A 22357-nucleotide genomic window follows, 5' to 3' on the forward strand; every position below is an offset into this window, starting at 1 on the left:
ATTTTAGTATTTATTTTTGCTTTTTCAGTCTTTTTTTCCCCTGCATTTTAATCTAGTTGTAAACATAGTATGGATCTTATCGTACGCATTAAAGCAGATTTTCTTTGCTGCTGCTTGATCTTCATAGTTCTTTAAATAATTTCACCAAGTGGATATAGTATAATATACATATACATTTCTTTACCTTTGCATATTTAGTTTTTCCCCCAATTTTTAATACATATGGCTATTATAATGATAGATTATATACATTAACAAATTAAAAATGCCAGAATCAAAAAATCAAGTGATAGGGCATGCTAAATTTGAGGACACAGTTATTAGGCTGTATGGGAGATACCATGTAGTCAGGCTCACAGACAGGCCCAGGACAGGGGTCAGAAGCCTATAGTCACAGACAGGAACTCTGGCTTTTATAAGTGTTTCCTCCCTTCCATTTTGACATGTTGTAACATCTGAGTAAAGAAACAGTGTGGGCCAGAGGAAGGAGCCAAGAATTTTGATTCACAAGGTCCTCTTCATCTATACAGAGGATGTCTGTGCCATATGGTTCTTAGAAGAATCAAATGAAATCTGGGGCACCTGGTGCCTCAGTCAGTTAAGCATCTGACTTGATTTCAGTTCAGGTCATGGTTTGTGAGTTCGAGCCCTGCATTGGGCTGTGTGCCGACAGCACAGAGCCTGCTTGGGATTCTCTGTCTCCCTCTCTCTGTGCTCCCCCCCCGACCCTCCCCCCCAAATAAATAAACTTTAAGAAAAAGAATCAAATGAAATCTAACAAATGGAAGTGGGTAGATTTGTGGGATCCTTACTGTGGGCTAGGCACTGAAATTTTCTTGTATTATGTCATCAAATCCTTAGAGCAACCCTGTAAGATAAGCTGAAAGAAGCTGAGTGACTTGCTTTAGGTCATACAGGTAAGTGCAGTGATCCAAGCCCAGTTCTTCTGTATCTCATATTTCAAAGTCCTTTGTGCTGGAGAGACATCATCCCAACAGTTGAGTTCCTGTGGCAGGAGGGCCAATTCCATAGTCTCTATACCAAGAAAAATTCAGAGAAGAGCATTTAGAAAAAGAACATATTGAGTTATATTTTTTTTTATTGACCAAGAGTTCATAAAGCTACTTAAATCTTTGATAAAGAAATAGTGAATGCAGTTGTCAAAACATGACTTCAAGATATGGCCTTGGCATGTGACAGGCAAAAGAAAGAAATGATGCTCTAGATGGAAAACTAACCAAGATCTCATGATAGAATGGATGGATAGAGCATCAGTAAAAGCAGACCTTTGCAAAGAATTAGGCTGGATTACATCCCAGAAGCTATGGCATTTCTAAGGAGATGCAAGTGTAACAGAGCTGGAAGGAAAGAGGGAGAGGCCAGTGGTCCTTCTAGCAATGTGAGGAGGAACCAGAATGAGATATAAACCAGGGCTGAGAGACACATTGGGAGATGATCTGCAATCTTTTAGCCAATAGGAAAGGAAGTATCATATTGCAGAAGGAGATTTGACAAGATTTATTCATTTGTTGACACTTGTTTCCTAAAATATAAGTCACATTGTGTTAGAATATATTGTGTAGGGTTGGGAGCCTTTGTTTTGAAATGAGTTGTTTTGGGTTTGAAACCCTAGCCATGTGCCCTTGGAGAAAGTTTTTTAAACTATCTGATCTTCATTTTATTCATCTGTAAAATGGGGAAAATAATAGTATGTAATGTTGATGGCATAGGTTGGGATGATTAAATGAATTAATGTGTGTCAGTGGCTTAACACAGAGTAAATATAATGGTACAGAGTACTGTGTGTTTATCATTATCATGTCACACCCTGATTAAACATCTCCTCTTGATTTTCACTACTGTTGGATAATGTCCCAGACTCTTATAATCCTCTATGCCCTGGCCCCATTCCACTCTAATCTCTATGTCAAAGGTCCAAATGTCTTCAAGAGCCTGGTAAGCTGGGTGAGGCTGTGACAGACTGGGGGCCACATGTTCCATCAAGAGGGGGCACCTGCTGTGTTCTCTGGTAGCTCTTTACTTTCTGGGAAGGTGAGCCTAGTGTGGTTCCCTTTGAAGAGATGTCAGAAACCTGGACTTCACATGAAATCTCCTAGTTGTGAAATGTGGACAGCTCAATCAGAATTCTAAGACCAGCAAAGCCCATCTGCAGGCTGGATAAGGGTGCCAGCTTGCACCTGCTGCTTCATGCCTTTCCCCAGCCTTGAAGACTGTTTACTTTTCCTCAGATAAACTTTATTCCTTCATGTCTTAATGCTTTTTAGAAAAATGTTGAGTGTAGTTGACACACAAGGTTATATTAGTTTCAGGTGTACAACACAGTGATTCAACAAGTTTATACATTATGCTGTGTTTGCCACAAGTATAGCTACCATCTGTCCCGATACATTACTATTACAATATCATTGACTATATTCCTTGTGCTGTGCCTTTTATTTTCATAATTTACTCATTCCATAACTGGAAGCCTGTATTACTTACTCCCCTTAACTCATTTTGCCCAGCCCTTCACCCCTCTCCCCTCTGGCAACCATCAGTTTGTTCTCTGTATTTATAGGTGTGCCTTAGTGCTTTTAGACATGCAGTCACTCTGCTTAGGTTGGCCTTGGTTCTTTCTCTCTTGAACTGGATTGTTCTTTTAGACTTGGCTCAACCTGCTTTCTCTGAACTGATTACTTCCTCCTTTGTGATACCAGAGAATTTCATAGAGCATTCTATTCTAGGGTTTAAGGCATTCATTTGCTTTTTTATTTAGATGTAATTTTTGGGGCGCCTGGGTGGCTCAGTCTGTGGAGCATCTGACTTTGGCTCAGGTCATGATCTCACGGCTCATGAGTTCAAGCCCTGCATCAGGCTGTGTGCTGACAGCTCAGAGTCTGGAGCCTGCTTCAGATTCTGTTTCTCCCTCTCTCTCTCTGTCCCTTCCCCAATCACACTCTGTCTCTCTCTCTTTCAGAAATAAACAAATATTAAAAAAAAATTTTTAAAGAAATAATTATTAAGCAGCAGAATGCATACCAGCTATAGCCATAAACTGGAATCCCTGCTCCCCTGGTGCTTATATTCTGCTGTGGTGTTCATGTGTTAGTCCTCCCATGAGAAGGTGAGCTCCTTAAGGGCAGGGACCATGTGCTGTGTCTGGTTTCCTCAAATAAGCTCAGTTAGTCTGATACCAGGTATCAGTATCCTTTTGCTGTGGTAACAAATTTCTGCAAATCTCCTGTCTTAAAACAATAGAAGCTTATTATCTTATATTTATGGGGTTCAGTAGCCTTAAATGGGTCTCACTGGACTAAAATCAAGTGTCAGCAGGGCTGTGTTCCTTCTGGAGGCTCTTGGGGAGAATTTGTTTCTTGCCTTTCCCTGTTTCTAGTGGCCGTCTACATTTCTTGGTTTGTGGCCACTTCCTTCATCTTCAAAGCAAGAGTGTAGCATCAGAGAGAGTAAATCTCTGACTATGACTTCCTTGTTTTTCTCCTTCTTCCACTCGTAAGGACCCTTGTGATCACATTAGGCCCACCTGGATACCCTAGAATACCCCAGGATGTCTTCTAATCTCAAGGTCAGTTGATTAGCAACTGATACTACACTTGGAACCTTACTTTTCCCTTGTAATGTAATATGACATATTTACAGGTTCTAGGGAACATACATAGTATGTAATCTTTGGGGAGGCCATTGTTCTGCCTATCACAGCTGGAAAGCCAAATGAATGAATAAATGGTGAATGATGAAGGAAACTCTCAGAGGGTGGGAACCAGTTGTGCAAAAGGCAGAAAAAGTAGTAAATATCTCTGACCTGAAGGAGTTGATGATCACTTGGATTGGGGAGTGGTGGTGATTAGGGGTCTTCCAAACTTCCTTTCTCAGATTGAACATCTCTGACTCCTGTAAGCTTTCCTTGACATCCCAAATTAAGATCAGACCCTTGCTTTGTGCTCCCAAGGCACCCTCCTTAGGAATACATCCTCACATTTGTGATGCTAGTTGAGTAAATGCCTTCCAGGGGCACCTGGGTGGCTCATTCGGTTGAGCATCCATCTCTTGTTTCAGCTCAGGTCATGATCTCAGGGTCATGAAATCGAACCCTGCATTGGGCCATGCTAGGCCCTCCCGGTGGAACCTGATGAAGAATTTCTCTCCCTCTACTGCTTGCGTGTGCTCTCTCTGGAAAAAAAAAAAAAAAAAGGAAGAAAAGAACAATACTGAAAATTCAAAAGCTATTTATTTTATTGCAAAATAAGTAGTATTAAAAAGTTAAAAATAAAATAAATAAAAATAAATGCCTTCCACTAAATCTTACAGGTAATGCATATAATAAAATATATTTATCTTGTTTCTCAATGTGTAGCATTGAGCAGACGGCCTGGAATATGGTAAGTGTTCAAACTTTGTTGAGAGAGAAAACAGATGAATAAATAAATGAAGAAGTAGAGAAAACGTTAAAAATTTTTAATGTTTGTTTTTGAGAGAGAGAGAGAGAGCATGAGTCGGGGGTGGGGGGGCGGCACAGAGAGAGAGGGAAACAGAATCTGAAGCAGGCTCTAGGCTCTGAGCTGTCAGCACAGAGCCCAATGCGGGACTCAAACTCATGAACCATGAGATCATGACCTGAGTTGAAGTCAGACACTTAACCAACTGAGCCACCCAGGCACCCCATGGGACCATGGACTTTCTAACGTGGCACCCAAATTGGGAGGGCGAGCAGATGTACTTTTATCTCATTGGGGAGTGAAGGGCATTTATCAGATTCTCAATGGAGTCCATGACCAAAAACATGGAAGAAGCACTGCTCAAAGTGTGCAGAGTTCAGAGATAAGAGTGTTTGGCCATAGTACAGAGAAGGAAGATGCTGTCCTGGGAAAGGCAGACTGACTTCTCCTTACTAATAAAGCTAACCAGGTTTTGTATATGTTTTCCCCCTCTAGGAGAAGAGAATGTGCTGTCCCTCCTGACCCAGGACTCGAACTCCAAAGCTCGGCGGGGTATTTTAAGAAGAGCTGTTTTTTCTGAGGATCAGAGAAAGGCTCTGGAGAAAATGTTTCAGAAGCAGAAATATATCAGCAAAACAGACCGAAAGAAACTTGCCATCAGCTTGGGGCTAAAGGAATCACAGGTACTAATGAGCAGGAAGATGTCCATGCTCCTGATTTCTGAAGGAATACAATGAAACCCATGCGTTTGGCAAATATCTGTCGTACTAGGTATGGTGCTGGACCCTAAAGTGCTATTGAAATGATTTTCGCAATTTTTTAGTGGGTGGAAATACATATCACAATTCCTATTTGGAAATAGGTCCATTTGCTGAGAGGTCTAGGTTTTTGCATGCTTAAATCTTCCTAAATGAAGAGAAACACTAAGGATGTGGCATTTGTATCATTAATTGTTTGCTCTGGTTTCAGAGTAGACTATGTAATGTTCTACAAAAGCAGGAACCGATTTCCCTTTTTCTTCATTTCCAATCCCAAATCCATTCCCAAATGTGTGACTCATAAATATCTCTAACTAGATCTCATTACTCTGCATTTTGGGCTTATGTCAAGCACAGTAAAGTAGTTTCATAGTTGCAACACTTACAAGCCTTTCTTGTACATTAAGCCACTAGTATTGGACTATTTAATCATTTTATAATCACCATGTGAAATAAGCACTGTAATCATTCTCATTTTCTAGATGAGAAAATGTAGAGAAGTGAACACAGATAGGTCTGATGTCACGTAGTGAAGCTGCTTGGGAATTGGGCTCTCACTCCAGGTTACCTGACTCTGGAGTTGTGTTCTCCTCCACCTGGTGCTATCCTGTATGGTTGTGCCGCATGTTCACTGCACAAGGCACTTGACTAAGAGGGATGGCAGCAGTTGAAATGTAGCAGGTAGTCCATCTGCCAAGCTGGCTTTTGTGATGCAAGGCTACAATCCACCTGGATTTTTTGAATTAGCTTCAAGGCACTGAAGTTGTTAGCACAGTCTCTGTGTTTTGTTTTTTTTTTTTAATTTTTTTTTTTCAACGTTTATTTATTTTTTGGGACAGAGAGAGACAGAGCATGAACGGGGGAGGGGCAGAGAGAGAGGGAGACACAGAATCGGAAACAGGCTCCAGGCTCTGAGCCATCAGCCCAGAGCCCGACGCGGGGCTCGAACTCACGGACCGCGAGATTGTGACCTGGCTGAAGTCGGACGCTTAACCGACTGCGCCACCCAGGCGCCCCCACAGTCTCTGTGTTAACCACTGTGCTCACCTGTTCTTCCCTCGGTACAAATGACCTGGTTTCTAACTTTGGATTTTATTAAACCAGTTATTTTTGGATGAAACTCTCCTTAACCTTTCTTTCTTTGTTTCTCTTTAACTGCTTCCTTTCCCTAGGGAAGTGATCTGTCCCTACCCCCACTCCCAACTGCTTCTAGTTGTAGGAAGCATTACGTGGTGTGGTAGAGTGTAATTGGCCTGCATCCGCCAGGCTGTGCTTTCCTCATTGTGTGATACTAATGAGTCCCTAACCTTAATTGACTGCTCTGTGCCTCAGTTTCTCACTTCAAAAACAGGGACAAATGTAGGAATTCTATGTCACTGAGCCATTCTGTGTATGTGATAGATAAATCAGCTGCGTGCGAGACACTGTGCGAAGTGGGCAGCAAGGAGTGTTGATAAGGACTGATTGAGATACACTCTTCACACTCAGGAATTTATATAAGCAGCTGGAAAAATGAAGCAGAAGGTCATGAACAGTTAGATAATAACAGATAATATTGTCTCCTATGTTATGAGACAATAACATAGGAGACATCACCTGGAAGGTTAGATATACTGCTAAATAAAGGAGCTAGGTCAGTGGTCCTCAAAGTTACGTATCCCTCTGGAGCCTTATGTTAATCTCCATGTCTGGGGAGGACAGCCATATGACTGGTCCCTATACCCCTGGGGAGTCTAGCGATGGAACTCTCTCATCCTTAGAGAAATCGTTGGGCCTGACTAAGGAGGCACAGAAGCTCAGTAGGACCCACCTGCGTCTCACTGATATGGATAAAAGTCTCCAGAGTTAGAGGGGAGAAACTGCAGGTTGGGGAGGTTGAGTCAGAACTTGAAGTAAGTGTTAAAACAGGAAACGTGGCTAGGTTTGATCTCACAGTGCTCTGAGACCATGTGAACATCTTTGATAGTACATGTCATCTTTTTTTTTTTTTTTAATTTTTTAATGCTTATCTGTTTTTGAGAGAGAGAGAGAGGGAGAGTGCGAGCACTAGCGGGGAGGGGCAGAGAGAAAGAGGGAGACAGAGAATTAAAAGCAGGCTCTGCGCTATCTGTGCAAAGCCCAGTGTGGGATTTGCACATTGAGAACCATGAGATCCTGACCTGAGCCAAAGTTGAGTCGGTTGGACGCCCAACTGACTGAGCCACCCAGGCACCCCAGTACATATCATCTTCTTAAGAACAGACTATTGGAAAGGGGATGCAGCAGGCATATCAGAGAATATTTACGAGGGGATGACCATAATCTGTCCATTCCAAGAAAACAAACTGTTTTCCTTGTTTGTATGTTATCGTCTAGTTCTCATTCACAGGTGTATAGTGTTACATAGTTGATTGTATAGTTTTTAAAATTCAAGTGCCTGAGGAGTGAATACTTTTTATGTCACTGAATTTGGTGAACATCTCAGAAGTAATTTCACATTTTCTTCTTTGCATATACATCTAATTACACAATTAACACATGGCATTTCAAACAAAGGGGAAATTGGTAAAGTTAAAAATGAAAACTCATCTCCTCCCTTTCCAACCCAACTCCTTCATTTACTACTGTCATTTATAAATGGCTCTTGTTTGAATTTCTTTGATGAACCATGTATTATCTTTATCTTTAAAATAAATGAACGCAAACCCACCATGATTACCATGTGTCCTTACATTTGATGTCATTTATCCTCACAGGGACCCTGTGAGGAATCTACTTTGATTTTATAATAGGGACCTAGAATTGAGACCCAGAATTGTGTGTGCATGTGTATGTGTTTCTCCTTAACTGCTTCCTTTCCCTAGGAAATATATATATTTATATATATATCAAGATATATCAAGATAAATATATCAAGATAAAATAAAGATAAAGATATCTTTATCAAGATAAATATATATATTTATATATATCAAGATATATCAAGATATGTAGGAAATAGTCCCATTTATATATATAAATATATTAAAAATATTTAATATAAATAAATATATTTTATATAAATAATATATAATAAAATAAATAAATAATAAATAAATAAATTACATAAAAATATTTTATTATAAATAATATAAATATATTTATATAAATAAAATATATAAATATATTTATAAATATAAATATATATAAATATAAATAAATAAATATATATAAATAGGTAAATTAAAAAATATATATAAAAATGGGATTATTTCCTACATATATCTTGATTTTCTGAAGGAGAGGACAAATAATCTGTGTTACCACCACCCAGATCAAGCAGTAGAACCCTGTCACCGGCCAGTAGTCCCTTGCAGATTCCCTCCCGGTTACTGTTTCCTTTTCTGAGATTACCCACTATCATGGCTTCTAACAACATAGATTAGTTTTGCCTATTTGGGGGTAGTTTATATAAACAGAATCATTCGGTACAAATGCTATGGTATATGACTTCTTTTCCTTAATATTATGTTTGTGAGATTCATTCACATGTTTGCAAGCAGTAGTAGCTCATCGGTACTCATGGCTGTGTAGTATTCCATCACACGGTTTACCACAGTTTATCCATCCTCATCGTGGGTGTTTGGATTGCTCCCACTTTTTAGCTATTATCTGTATTATTTGTAGCAGTTATTGTAGCTGTTATCAAAATAGTTGGAATATTATAGTTAGTGACATTTTCTTGTTACAGCCTTTGCAGACTCTCCAAGTTGGTGGTTTCTTTCATTGTGGTAAAATATACATAACATAAAATTTACCATTTTAACCTTTTTTGAGGGTACAGTTTAGTGGCATCAGGTACTTAGTTCACGTTGTTGCACAGTCATGACTACCTTCAGTCTCCAGAACTTTTTTCATCTTGTAAAACTGAAACTCTGTATCCATTATGCAGTGACTCCCCATTTCTCCCTCACTCTAGCCCCTAGCAACCACCACTTTCTGTCCCTATGATTTGACTGTTCTAGGTACTTTCAAATGAATCATTTGTATTTGTCCTTTTGTGATTGGTTGATTTCACTTAGCATATCTTCAGGGTTTCCATGTTGTAGCACGTGTCAAAATTTCCTTACCTTTTAAAGCTGAATAATATTCCATTGTATGGATATACCACATTTGTTTATGCATTCACCCATCAGTGGACATTTTGGTTGCTTCTGCCTTTTGGCTATTATGAATAATGCGTGAACATGGATCACAAATATCTCTTTGAGTCTCTGGTTTTAATTCTTTAAAGTAGTTTGTGGCTTTTTCATGTTTGTGGTATCTTTATTTACACAGAAATTTCTCATTTTTATATTGTCAGCTCTATTTTTTTTCTTTTGTGGCCTTAATGTTTTATGTCATGCTTAAAAAAAAATTCATCTCTCCATGACTGTGATGATATCTTCTAGTTTTTTCTAAAACTTTTATACTTTTGTTTTTGTGTTTAGCTGTTTAATCCATTTGGAAATTGTTTTTGTATTTGTTGAGAGGTAGAACTTTTCATTTATGATTTTCCCCAAATATGTACCTTTGTTTCAATACTGTTGATTGTGAAGGAACTTTTTTGATTTTTTTTTTTCCACTGAGATATCACCCAGAAACAACTCTTGATATGCAGAAAAGCGACGGGAAAAAGAAAATAATGAATGTGGCACCAGTGGACACAAATAAATGTCTTAGTGAAAGCCCACTAGAAATACTTGGCAGGCTTTCTAGGAGTAAATGCTCACCACAAATAATAAATGAGTTCATGAATAGAACCAAATGCTCTGGTATGTACACATTAGTACTGTTTTCTTATGAAAAGCCTTAACCACAGGATTGTAACTGAGATGGCAGTCTTTTGGACTCACTTGCCTGGGGTCAGGTTCTTTGTAGCCATTTTGAAATTGCCAGTCAGGTTGAAAGAATGAAGAAATTGTTTTCCCAATCTGAAAAGACCATCTCAATTTTTTCCTTCATTGGGAGAAATACTTGGTAATACTTCAATGATTTTTTTTTTATGTAGAATTTTCTAGTTTTTGTTTTAAAAATAGAAATCCACTAAATTGTTCATGTAAAGATGCAGTGTAATGCTCAGGAAAATAATGTGATTGGATTCTGAGATGTCAGGAAACCTGTTGTGAAGTTTTCTGACCAGGCACAGTTGACTATGTAGCAGATAAAGACAGAAGTTAGTAGTAAAGACAGACTCCGGTAGGGTGAGGTGGAATATGGCTCAAATTAGAAACCACTATCATAAGTACAACAATTGGTTGCTGTTTATTGAGCCTAATTCTTCAAGTTTGATAAATCCTTAGAGTAATCAAACTTGGAAACTGTATAAAGCCTGGAATTGATCAAAACATTATAAAATGTATTCTTAATTTAGTTTTCTAGAAGTTCCTGATGAAATGTAAATGTTATAAGAGCCTGGGCGCTGGAGTAGCACAGTCATGGATTCTGTTCTAAGTGCTTCCATTTTACTAGCTCTATGACTTTGAACTGGTTTATCACTCTGAACCCTAGTTTTTATACATGTGAAATGAGGACTTCTTGCATTCACTGTGATGATTAAGTTATGTATTCGGCGTAACATGCATGCCTTGACACCTGGCACAAAATAAACATTATTACTAGTCAATGGCATTTCCTTTTTATAAATAAATTAGCATTGCCTAAATGATGTTTTAAACTATTGAGAGTTAAATCAGACATCATACTTGTAGGATGTAACCAATTTATCACAGTCGTTTTGTTTCATAAGTGTGTGGATATTATACTAAAGTAATTTCTCAGATATTTTTGAAGGAGCCCAGTGAAAAGTGATAAGGACTTTGCTAGGCTGGCTGTCATAATAAGGTATTTCATAGAAGGGTATACTAGGAGAAATTATAGTTTAAAATACTGAAGTGAAGTAACATGGAATAAGTGATCGTTTTGTCCAATTATTTTGTCAATAGGTGAAAATTTGGTTTCAGAACAGAAGAATGAAATGGCGGAATTCCAAAGAGAAAGAAGTGCTTTCCAACAGGTGTATCCAAGAAGTAGGCCTTCAAGAGGATCCCCTCTCGCGGTCTGCTCTGGGGTTCCCTTCTCCATGTCCTTCGCTCTGGGAAGTCTCCCAACAGCACTCAAGTCCAAGATGGAGGGAGAATTCGCCAGAACCTTCAGAAAGACTGATCCAGGAGAGTTCAGGCACACGGCCCCCAGAAGCAAATTCACTTCAGGGTGCCTTGTATTTGTGTTCTGAAGAAGCTGGAGACAAGGGTGTGCTTACTGGGGCTGTCTGAATGGAAGCCTTCCTCCTTGTTAATTTGAAAAGGACGCCTAACTAATAATATTTTGACTCTAAAGCCAGCTAGCTTGTGCCTCATCAGTGCCTAAAACATAATATCTTTGGAGTGATGCACAAACTAATGCTTTAGGAAGTCCTCTCCAGTGTTCTCTTGTTTGGCTCCCAGACTCAGGCTTAATTTTTAATTTGTAAGTGGAATAGAATCTCCCAGAGAGTACAATGGAACTGAAAAGAATTGAGAGTTATATAGTTGGGCTCAGTCCCTACTCTGAGTGCGTGTATATATGTGCGTGTCTCTATGTGTGTATATATATAAATATTCATGGAAATGCATCAGTAGGAGCTAGTTCCTCTTTAAATATTGCATCGAGCAAATTCATTTCCTTTTATTTGAGGAAAAACCAACTGTTGACTGAATGCGATTAATTTCTTGAAAATAATGTAAAATTTGGATTTTAGCCCAAATTTTCATATCACAGGAACATGTTTTTAAAAATTCTCTATTTTCTGGTTTCTTTTAGAATCTAGCTATTGAATTTTAACAATTCAGCTCAGCTGTCCTAATCGAATAAGCCACTGTTAGATACATACACCGCAAGCATATACTTAAAATTAACGCAACAAGCAAACTATAAGAATTTCTGAATGATACTGTTAGTACCCTTAATTTTCCAAGTCTCTGGCCTTTATTAGGACATCAGTGAGTTACCCATTTAACTAACAGTTATCTTTTGATCTCTTCTCTCTAAGGATGGGCTTTAGTTAAAGTTTGCAAAACAAAATGCCTTTAAGGGCCTATGAGTGAATAAAGGGCATGGCCCACCTAAAAATATTTGAGTTTAATAATTTAAAAAATACTGTGTTGGGCACATGAAACATCCATGCCAAGCAGTTTTTGACCTCTGGCCAAGATTTAAGGAAGTGTCACAGTTCTTAAAATGTTCCCAACTGAACTTCAAAACACAATACTGATGGATTCTAGAGTGGATTTCTGTTTGCACTTCTAGTTATAGACTCAATTTTCCACTTAGGTGGTATACACCACATTTTTAGGTTATTTTTGTGTATTAACAGACACCACACAGATGTTTTATGTGTTTTGAGTATCCTGAAATAGTAGTATTATAAAATTGCATTTCTGGTAACGATTTGCTTAGTTAATCTGGAAATTTTTATTCTAGGTCCAAGAAAGAATTATGTTTCACTTTGAAGGAAATGAGGCAGAAAAAGGAAATGATGTGGTTTTGAACTTGGTTATTATTAATCTGTGGACAAGAAACATTATTAGAAGTTCATGATGTGGAATTTTGTTAGTGAGAAATCTGTGTAAAGAAAGTGGCTTCTAATTTGCTTACATTCCTAGTTATAGACTTTGAGGCTTTCGGGCTTAAAGAAGGTAATGTCTTAGAAGACAACAGTTTCAGTCAGCATCAAGAAATTATTTTGTGTGAACGTAATTTGAATTGGGGTATGCTAGCCTGTGTCTTTATCTCTAGATGTTTTACTTAAAAGTCCTCTCAGAAGAAGCTTGTCTCAGTGTCTCTGTGGGAAGTAGGAGCAGGGATCTGCTGACAACAATTTAAAACTTAAAACTCGTCTTTAAATGATTTATAGTATTGTTTCTTTCCTTTGTATAATATTAACCTCGTTTACATATATTGGGTCCTTTTTTTATGCTCTAGAGAGTGTGCTAAGCCTATTAAGGTGGATTAATTCATGACAGTCCTCATGACAATAGTCCTAGGAAGTAGGCATTGTTACTGCCAACATTCCTGTTGCCCAGATGAGGAAGAAGGGACAGGACGAAGGCAGTGTGGTTAGGGTGATGGCCCCAGGTCATGAGGTTAATGAATAGAGTTTGGACCCTGGCCATCAGGTTTCAAATCTTGAAATCTTACCAACCATATGGGGGTGCATACCACTGTAGAATGTATTCACAAGTTTATGGGATGCATAGTAAGACATACGTTTTGGGGATTACAGTAAGATTTATTAAAGAAATTCAGAAGCATTTTGTACTTTATGATCTCTTACTTGGGGAATGGTTTTCTTTCTGGTATTCTCTTCTCTGTTAACTTTGAAGTTTGAGGAAAGTAAAGAATTGCAGAAACCTTCAACTATCAAGCCTCTATAGACAATAGTCCCATAGGAGTGTTTAAGTGAAATGAAAAAAATTTTTTTTTTCTTATCATTCATGGCTAAAAATTATGAAGTGCTTACCTATGGTTAATGGTTCTGGAGGATAATTTGAAGATCAAATGAGAGCAATCTGCTTCATGGCCATCTTATGACCCAGGTGTTAGATGTGGGTTGATTGGTGCTTAGATGATCTTCCCCCAGGGTTTCACCCCAAGCTCTGAGGCTCAGCAGAGGCTCCTCTCTGCAAGGCTGGCCTGATATTCAAATATACAGATAAATATTTTAATTGGTTTCTAGCATCAAGGCTTAGGAAAAGTATACTTTAGATGACTATATTAGGGATACTTAGAAAACACATACAAACATACACACATGGTGCACATACATATATGCCTCTTACTTTGCCTTTACTTACCTGAATTACTGGACAGAACCACTGAGCTTGATATTCGTTTCTCTCTCTTTTATTCTAAAGTTTATTTATTTATTTTGGGAGAGAGAAAGAGAGCATGAGTGGGAGAGGGGCAGAGAGAGAGAGGGAGAGAGAGAGAATCCCAAGCAGGCTTTAAGCTGTCAGCATGGAGCCTGATGCAGCGCTTGATCCCATGAACTATGAGATCATGACTTGAGCCAAAATCAAGAGTCCAATGCTCAACGGAGCCACCCAGGTGCCCCTCCCTTCTCTCTTAATTTCTTCTCTGTCAACTCTCCCTCTACCTATTCCACCTCCCTCCACTTAAAATACTTATATGTGTATTTTCCTCTGTTCTCTAGATGCAGACTCCTTTTCTCCTTGTGATCACATATTAGTATATTTGTTGTCTGCTTTCCAGACAAATACTGCTCTCATAAGAACCAGAGACAGAGAAGCCTGGAGGCAAAGGTATCGTAAAATTTTTAGAAGAAATTGTAAAATGGATTTTAGGCAGATGAGAAGAAAAGGTGGCGAGCATCATCCTCTAGCTTTTATGAAGACAAATATTTTATAAACCTGAATATCAAGGATTGGAAGTATATAAGCAGGTTAGGAATGGTCACTGGATCTGGTGACAGTGAAGGCCGTGATAATTGATGTAGAAAAGGCAATTCTATTTCCTTAGTACTGATGTGGGTTCAGTGGGGAACCCAATTGTTTAGTCCAGTGGTTCTCAAACTTTAAAAATCCATATATATGAACATGCCTTCCAACAAGTTTTGGGCATGTGCTCAGATTTGGACATATACCTCATATATTCAGCATCCATACCTCCCACTCCCCCCCCCCCCGAGAATCATTATACATGCTTTTCACTTTTTTTATTTCTTTTTTTTAATGTTTGTTTATTTTTGAGAAATAGTACAAGCAGGGGAGGGGCAGAGAGAGAGAGAGACAGAATCCAAAGCAGCCTCCAGGCTCTGAGTTGTCAACACAGAGTCCAATGTGAGGCTCAAATTCACGAACTGTGAAATCATGACCTGAGCCAAAGTCGAATGCTTCACTGACTGAGCCACCCAAGTGCCTCTCACTTTTCAAATATAGTCATAATTGGGGTGTCTGGTGGCTCAGTGAAGCATCTGACTCTTGAATTCAACTCAGGTCATGATCCCAGGGACGTGGGATCAAGCCGTGCATCGGGCCCCCACACTGAGCATGGAGCCTGCTTGGGATTCTCTCTCTGCCCCTCCCCCCACCCACTCACATGCACACTCTCAAAGTTATTATCAAATATAAAGTCATAATTAAATATGCTTGTTCAAGCCACCCATGTCTTTTCTGGTCCCTTTCATTCCACATTCTGATGCATTTTTTTTTAAAGCTGCATACTCCCCAACATGTTCATGACCTATCCCTCATGACGAGTGACTTCATCAACCTCTGTTGGCATTTAATACAGCAGAGTTGGGGTGCCTGGGTGGCTCCGTTGGTTGAGCGTCCGACTTCAGCTCAGGTCATGCATGATCTCCCAGTTTGTGAGTTCAAGCTCCGCGTCTGGCTCTGTGCTGACAGTTCAGAGCCTGGAGCCTGCTTCAGATTCTGTGTCTCCCTCTCTCTGCTCCTCCCCCACCCACGCTCTGTCTCTCTCAAGAATAAACATTAAAAAAATTAAAAATACAGAGTTTATTCCATTGTGTTCATAAACTTGTTAGACACTGCCTCTGCATTTTCTTTCTGAATTTCAACACTTACTGGGTACTCTTTGTGAGGCACTGTCCTAGGCTTTATGTAAACAAATGTGAGGGAGAGAATATGGTCCCTGCCCGCAAGAAATGTAGACTTAGTCTTTCCAAATAATATTTTGATGTATTCCATGCTGTTGGTACCTGGGTCCAGTAAATTTGGACCAAAAAATAATCTTAACATCCTCCAAAACCTTATCTCTCCATTTGCAGTTGGGCGAGTGAAGTTTATGAAGTGCTCCACTATTCAGAAAAATACAAACTACTTGGCATTGTTGGTATTCCACGCTGTCTCTCCTCCATTTACGCCACACTGGTCCCAAGAGGAGTCAGAGTCCAAGGGAAGAATTCATTATTCTTTTGTTCATAGTGCAACCTACTCTCTACTTTTGTCTTTCTACCTTCTCAAATAAACTTGTACCCGTGGCGGGTAAGAATAGTGAAGGAAAAGCAAATAACAGAAGTGAGGGGAAGTCAGGATGATGAGTATTCTTAATACATAAGAAAATTTTGCAGAATTTACATCTTTTACAAACCATCTCTGGAATAAGCAACTACTTTAAGAATGTAGCACTAGCCCCATGAAGATGGTTCATAGTTTCCAGCTATTAGTTGTGTTCTGTTACTTTCTTATTTTTGGTTGTAAGAGTTATATATGCTCATTATGAAGAAACACACTGGAAAATACAGCTAACAAAAATTCATGTGTAATTCCACCATTTTGAGATGGCCAATTTAGCTCTTTTGTGAAAAATTTTCACTTTGAATGTATGTGCATATAAAGGTGTGTGTGTGACTAAATTTGAATCATAGTATATATCCAGTTTATCCTGCTTTTTTCTTAACTCAACTTTTAACAGAGAACATTTTCCCATGCCATTAAAAATGTTGAAACTATTTATTATGCCTGCATAATTTTCCATTGTTAACTCCTTCACTTCTTGAGGTGGACCAGGAGATGGGGCCAGCGGATGGCAGGTCATGGAAAGAATGATCTTGGGGCTCCTGTACCAAATGGAGAATCTCTTCCAAAAAGCCACCATGAAGTTTATGAAAACATACTCCATCCAAAGTCCAAGGGAGTGTACACACTTGGATTTCAGTACATTGCCAGCAGCAAACATATTAATGCAGGGCAATATTCTACCTCTCTTATTAATTGTGCTTTATTACAGTCACATTGATATATCAGTTTAGCTTTTTCAAGTATGTTTCATTGTCCACAATGTGTGCAAAATTCAAGCAAGTTGTTGGATGTCTGGCATCTTGTCATTGTTTTGAAGGCTGAGATGATAAGACTGCTTTGCCTAGTTAGTCCAGAATCCCCCAGTTCCTACAACTGTATGGACTCTCAAAGTTGCTTGAGCAACAGAAATTATAGGGAGAATCTTTTGGGATCAGAACATTCCAAGGTTAAAAGGGAGTCTTCGATGTTACTTAAGCTCAAAGCAGAGCATCAAGTGTTTGATGCTAACCAAAAGCCAAAAAATCAGGGACATAAAATTTGAATAAAATAAATTGATATAATTAATTCATAAGGTACAGCTAATCCTATTACTATGAATTTCCTTTGTAGTTTCCTAGGGCAGCCATAACAGATTATCACAAACTGTATGGCTTAAGGCAATAGAAATCTATTCTCTCACAGTTGTGGAGGACAAAAATCCAAAATCAAGATGTCAGTAGAGTAGTGGTCCCTTGGAAGATTTTAGGAAGCTGCCCCTTCCAGCTTCTTTTGGCTCTAGGAGTTCTTTGGCTTGGGCTGTGTGACTCCAACCTCTACCTCTGACTCACATGGCCTTCTCTCCTTTGTGTCTGTGTCACAAATTTCCCACTGCTTTTCTCTTATAATGACCCCTGTCATTGAATTTAGAGCTGACTCCAAGCCTAGAATGGTTATATATCAAGATCCTTAACTTAATTGCATCTGCAAAGACCCTTTTTTCAAATAAGGTCACATTCACAGGTTCCAGGAGTTAGGACATATCTTTTTGAGAACGACTATTCAACCCACTACAACTGTACCCTACAATATTACAGCCAAAGATCTAGAAAAACAAAAATGAAATTTAAACTATCTTGGCTTTCCCTGTAATGGAATTTGACTTACATTGCTTTGACTTAAGGTGTTGTACCAATTATGTGATGCACTACTTGTAAGACTATTTGGGGAAGGGAAATTTTTGTAAAAGTTTCCTCCATTTTGGATTTCTGTCCACACTAGGACAATTTAAGAATATGCAGCCCTAATTTTTTAAAGCCCTCACATGGATTCCAGATGTTGACCATTTAATCCAAGAAGGTGTTTCCTTCCTTATTATACAAATGTGGTGCACATCAAAAAATTGGCATTGTTTAATTTATGACTCACACGTGAACCATTGTTTTTTGTGATGTCGTTATTTTAAGTGATTCATAAACTAAACAATGCCAATATTTTGGACACATACCATATTTGTATAATGAGGAAACACCTTCTTGTATTAAATGGTCAACATCTGGGATCCATGTGGGAATTTCTTTGAAATTTTAAATAAAGACAAATTAGCATGGCATACATTTTCTCAGAGATGCAGCTAGCTGTAATCAAAAGACAAAATGAACTTGGTACTATATTGTGGTTAAGAAAATAGGAATGCTGTTGACAGAAACGTCCAATAATGTTTTTACAGCACTGTTTTGATGATGGGGTAAATGGAGTTGTGGAATGAAACACAATACAGGCAATGTTGAGTCAGGGATCAAAAATCAGCTCAAATGTACTCTCTCAGTAGAATGTAAGTTACCAAAAACTTTCTACAGGGCGATTTGGTAACACAAACAAGTTGTTGAATGGGCATACCCTTTGACTATACAATACCACTTACTGAAATTTATCTTAAGGAAGTAGTCAAAAATGTGCAAACAATCTTATATAGAAAGGTGCTCACCAAAATATATTTGACTTTACTTTTTAAAAAGCAGTTTTAGGTTCACAGCAAAATTAAGTACAGATATACCCAATATGCCCCCTGCCTTCACGTATGCATAGCCTCCCCACTATCAACAGTATGCACCAGAGTGGTACATTTGTACTACTGAAGAACCTACACATCATTGTCACCTAAAATCCATACTTTACATTAGAATTCACTCTTGGTGTTGTACAATCTATGGGGTTTGAAAAATGTATAATGACATGTATCTACCATTATAGTATCATACAGTGTAGTTTCACTGTCCGAAAGTCCTCTCATAATATATTTTTATATTTTTACTTTATAAAAAGGAATTGATTAAATCAATTTTCAGATTTATATAATGAGATCATATGCAGCCATTGAAATTAATATTGTAAAAAAAAATGATGATGTATAAAAATGGCCAGGATTCATTGTTAAAGGGATAAACAGGTTACAAGATAGTATGTTGATAGCCTAGTTGTGTGTGTGTGTGTGTGTGTGTGTACAGGTTTAGAGATAAGGCTATAGAACCATACATGAACTATAGCTGTCTCTGGGTAGGGGGGTTAAAGATGATCTTTGCTTTCTTTTCCTTGTTCTTCTTTTTCCAAATAATCAAACCTACACCATATTACTTCTAAAATCAGAAGACATAGGTCTTGGCGTGGCTGTCTCAGAGACATCTCAAACTCAAATGAGCTCTTCTTTCATCTCAAGTCTTCACCAGCATTTCCTTCTTTCAGTAAATGGCAAAATAGGACAATGAGTTTACACTGTGGGAGTCATCTTGCCTCTTTGCTCCCCACTCCCGTTATATAGAACCAATTGCCAAGGCTTCTTGTCTCTATATTCCCCTAAACATGTCTTCAGTCGGTGCTCCTCTGCCCAGATCTACAGCCGCAGGAGTTCCAGATCACCATTCTCTCTTATTTGCTCTTCTTGTTTCCTGGAAGGCTCTTTGCATTCCTTCTAGCTTCCTTCCAACTCCTACTGCAGGCTGTAAGCAGACTAACTTTCAAAATTCAAATCTGGTCATGCCATCCTCCCCTTTAAAATCTTTCTATGGTTCTTCCCCAAGCTAAGACCAAGACCAGCCTTCCTCACCTAGCTTATGGTGTCTTCTAAGATCTAATTCCTGCTCATCTCTGTGGTCTCATCTCTCTCTACTTCCCTTCTTGTTCTCTGAATTCCAGACATGTTGGATTTTCTTCATTTCCTTAAATTTCTTACACTCTTTAACCTCTCCCAAGCCTTTGCACAAGGTAATCCCAGACTGCCGTCCTTCTCTGCTCCTCCTGACACTTTTCCTCACCTACTTTTACTCAGCCTTCAAGTCTTCCCTGGACTCCCAGGTGGAATCCCTACTGTGTGTTCCCTTTCTCCAACGTCGTTCCCCACCCTTGTAATTACCTGTTCGTCTTTTGTGTTCCCGACCTTATGAATCTAGATAGACTTAAGCTCTGTGGGGTCAGGAAACCTATCTGTATTTTCCCCTCTCCATCATTAAGAGCTAGCAGGGAGGCTGGAATTCAGTAATTCCACAATAAATATGTGTTTGTTTGATTTGAAATTAAACATTATGCAAGAGTTTCACTCTAATCCCCCCCCCCCCATATTTGTCTTTTCCACAGCTCTCTTGTTAAATGAAAGTAATGGGGGAGTGAGGGAGGACTGGGAAGTGGCAGTGGCACACAGAGCCTGCCTCAGCCTGGGGGTGGGCGTGGTAACTTCCAAAGTTTGTCAGACCCAGCATGAAATACTATAGTTTTCTACACAAACTCAGTAGCTTAAATAGCAGAAATTCATTTTCTCGCAATTCTGGAGGCTGCAAGGCCAAGATCAGGGCACCAGCAATGTTGGTTTTGAGACCTTCCTTCCTGGCTTGCAGATGACCACCTCTCTATGAGTTCACATGGGCTTCCTTCTTCGCATGTGTGGAAACAGAGAGAGAGAGAGAGAGAGAGAGAGAGAGAGAGAAGCCTTTGCTGTCCCTTCTTATAAGGACACCATTCTATCAGATTAGGGCCCACCAGATGACCTCACTTAACTCTGAGTGCCTCTTTAAAGGCTCTATATCCAAACATAGCAGATTGAGGGCTTAATCCTTAAACATATGAATTTTGAAATGACACAATCCAGTTTATGACGATATTATCTATATCTCATTCTATTATATATTGATACTATTGAAACTATTTTATTTTAACATTGTAAGTATTTAAGTTATACTTTTCTTTTTAAAGTTTATTTATTTTGAGAAAGAGAGAGAAACAGAGAGAGAGAGAGAGAGAGAGAGACAGAGAGAGAGCTTGAGTGGGGGGGGGGGGCAAAAAGAGAGGGAAAGAGAATCCCAAGCAGGTTCCACACTATTAGCACAGAGCCCAGCTGGACTTGATCTCATGAATCGTGAGATCATGACCTGAGCAGAAATCAAGAGTTGGTTGTTTAACTTAATGAGCCACCCAAACACCCCAATACTGAAGATAAACTTTTGTATTAATTTCCTGTGGCTATTGTAATAATAAATTACTGAAAAGTTGGTGGCTTAAAATAACAGAAATGTATTCTTTCACAGTTCTAGGAGCAGGAAGTCCAAGATCAGTATTACTGGGCCAAAATCAAGGTTTTGGCAGGACTGACTTCTTCTGGAGATTCTAGGAGAATATTCCTTGCTTCTTCCAGCTTTTGCTGGCTGCTAGCATTCCTTAGCTTGTGGCTATATGGCTCCTATCTGTTTCTGTAGTCACATGGCCTCCTCTCTTGTCTGTCTACTCTATTCCTGTCTGTATCAGATCTCCCTCTGTCTCTCTTTTATAAGATTACATGTAGTTACATTTAAGGCTCACTCAAACAATGCATGGTGGTATCCCTATCTCTAGACCTTTAACTTAGTCACATCTGCAAAACCCTTTTTCCAGGTAAGGTAAAATTTACAGATGCCAGGAATTAGGACCTGCTAATTTGGGAGTGTGTTATTTTTCAGCCTACCACAACCCTTATTTTAAGACATCCTAGTCCTTTACAATTAAGCCTTGATCTTAAAGTGCAATTTCTCTTGGTGAAAAGTATGTTTATGTGGGCCCATAAACATATTTTAATCTTCTTTATGATGAAGAACTTCAAGTCATTAAGGTCAAAAATAAAATCAGAAGCCCTAATACCATTATTTTAAATGGGATACTATTATCTTTTCTCTATATACCATAAAACTTTTATTTTCTTTTCATGCAAATAATACAAATTGGCCCACTGGTTGATCACTTGTGCTAAAAGAAATGACACATTCAATTTAAAGATTTTCTGTCCTTTTTATCCTCTTCACTTAGTTTAAGTTCAGTTCATGTTTTATCATGTGATTTATTATTTTCTGTAGGTATTTTTAGTCACTGAATTTTTGAAGTTCCTTTTTGAAGTTCCTTTTTACCTTATATCATGTTATTCTCTTTTCTTCCCTTTTGTGAAATATCTATAGTAACTATAGTGTATGCTATTTATTTATGCCATATTGTTTTTACTTTTATAAGATTTGTCTTGATTTATCTCTGAGAATTTATATCTTGGGTTTTTTACTTTAGAAATGGAATTTGTTAGGCTCATCTTGTGAGTTGCACAACCATTTATTAACTTTAT

The 22357-nt window shown here is 38.5% G+C and overlaps 1 protein-coding gene across 1 annotated transcript in view; it reads left to right on the plus strand.

The window, feature by feature from the left end:
- The window catches only part of DBX2 (developing brain homeobox 2), a 36722-nt gene extending 23222 nt beyond the window's left edge, over nucleotides 1-13500 (plus strand). The window contains exons 3-4 of the mRNA XM_025930520.2: nucleotides 4950-5137; nucleotides 11155-13500. Of these exons, the coding sequence (XP_025786305.2) occupies nucleotides 4950-5137; nucleotides 11155-11484 (518 nt within the window). The 3' untranslated portion in view covers nucleotides 11485-13500. The remainder of the gene's footprint in view (nucleotides 1-4949; nucleotides 5138-11154) is intronic.
- The last annotated feature ends 8857 nt before the right edge of the window (nucleotides 13501-22357 follow it).

The sequence above is a fragment of the Puma concolor genome, chromosome B4, assembly GCF_028749965.1.
Source record: "Puma concolor isolate L17-30 chromosome B4, mPumCon1.1.hap2, whole genome shotgun sequence".
Classification (NCBI taxonomy): domain Eukaryota; kingdom Metazoa; phylum Chordata; class Mammalia; order Carnivora; family Felidae; genus Puma; species Puma concolor.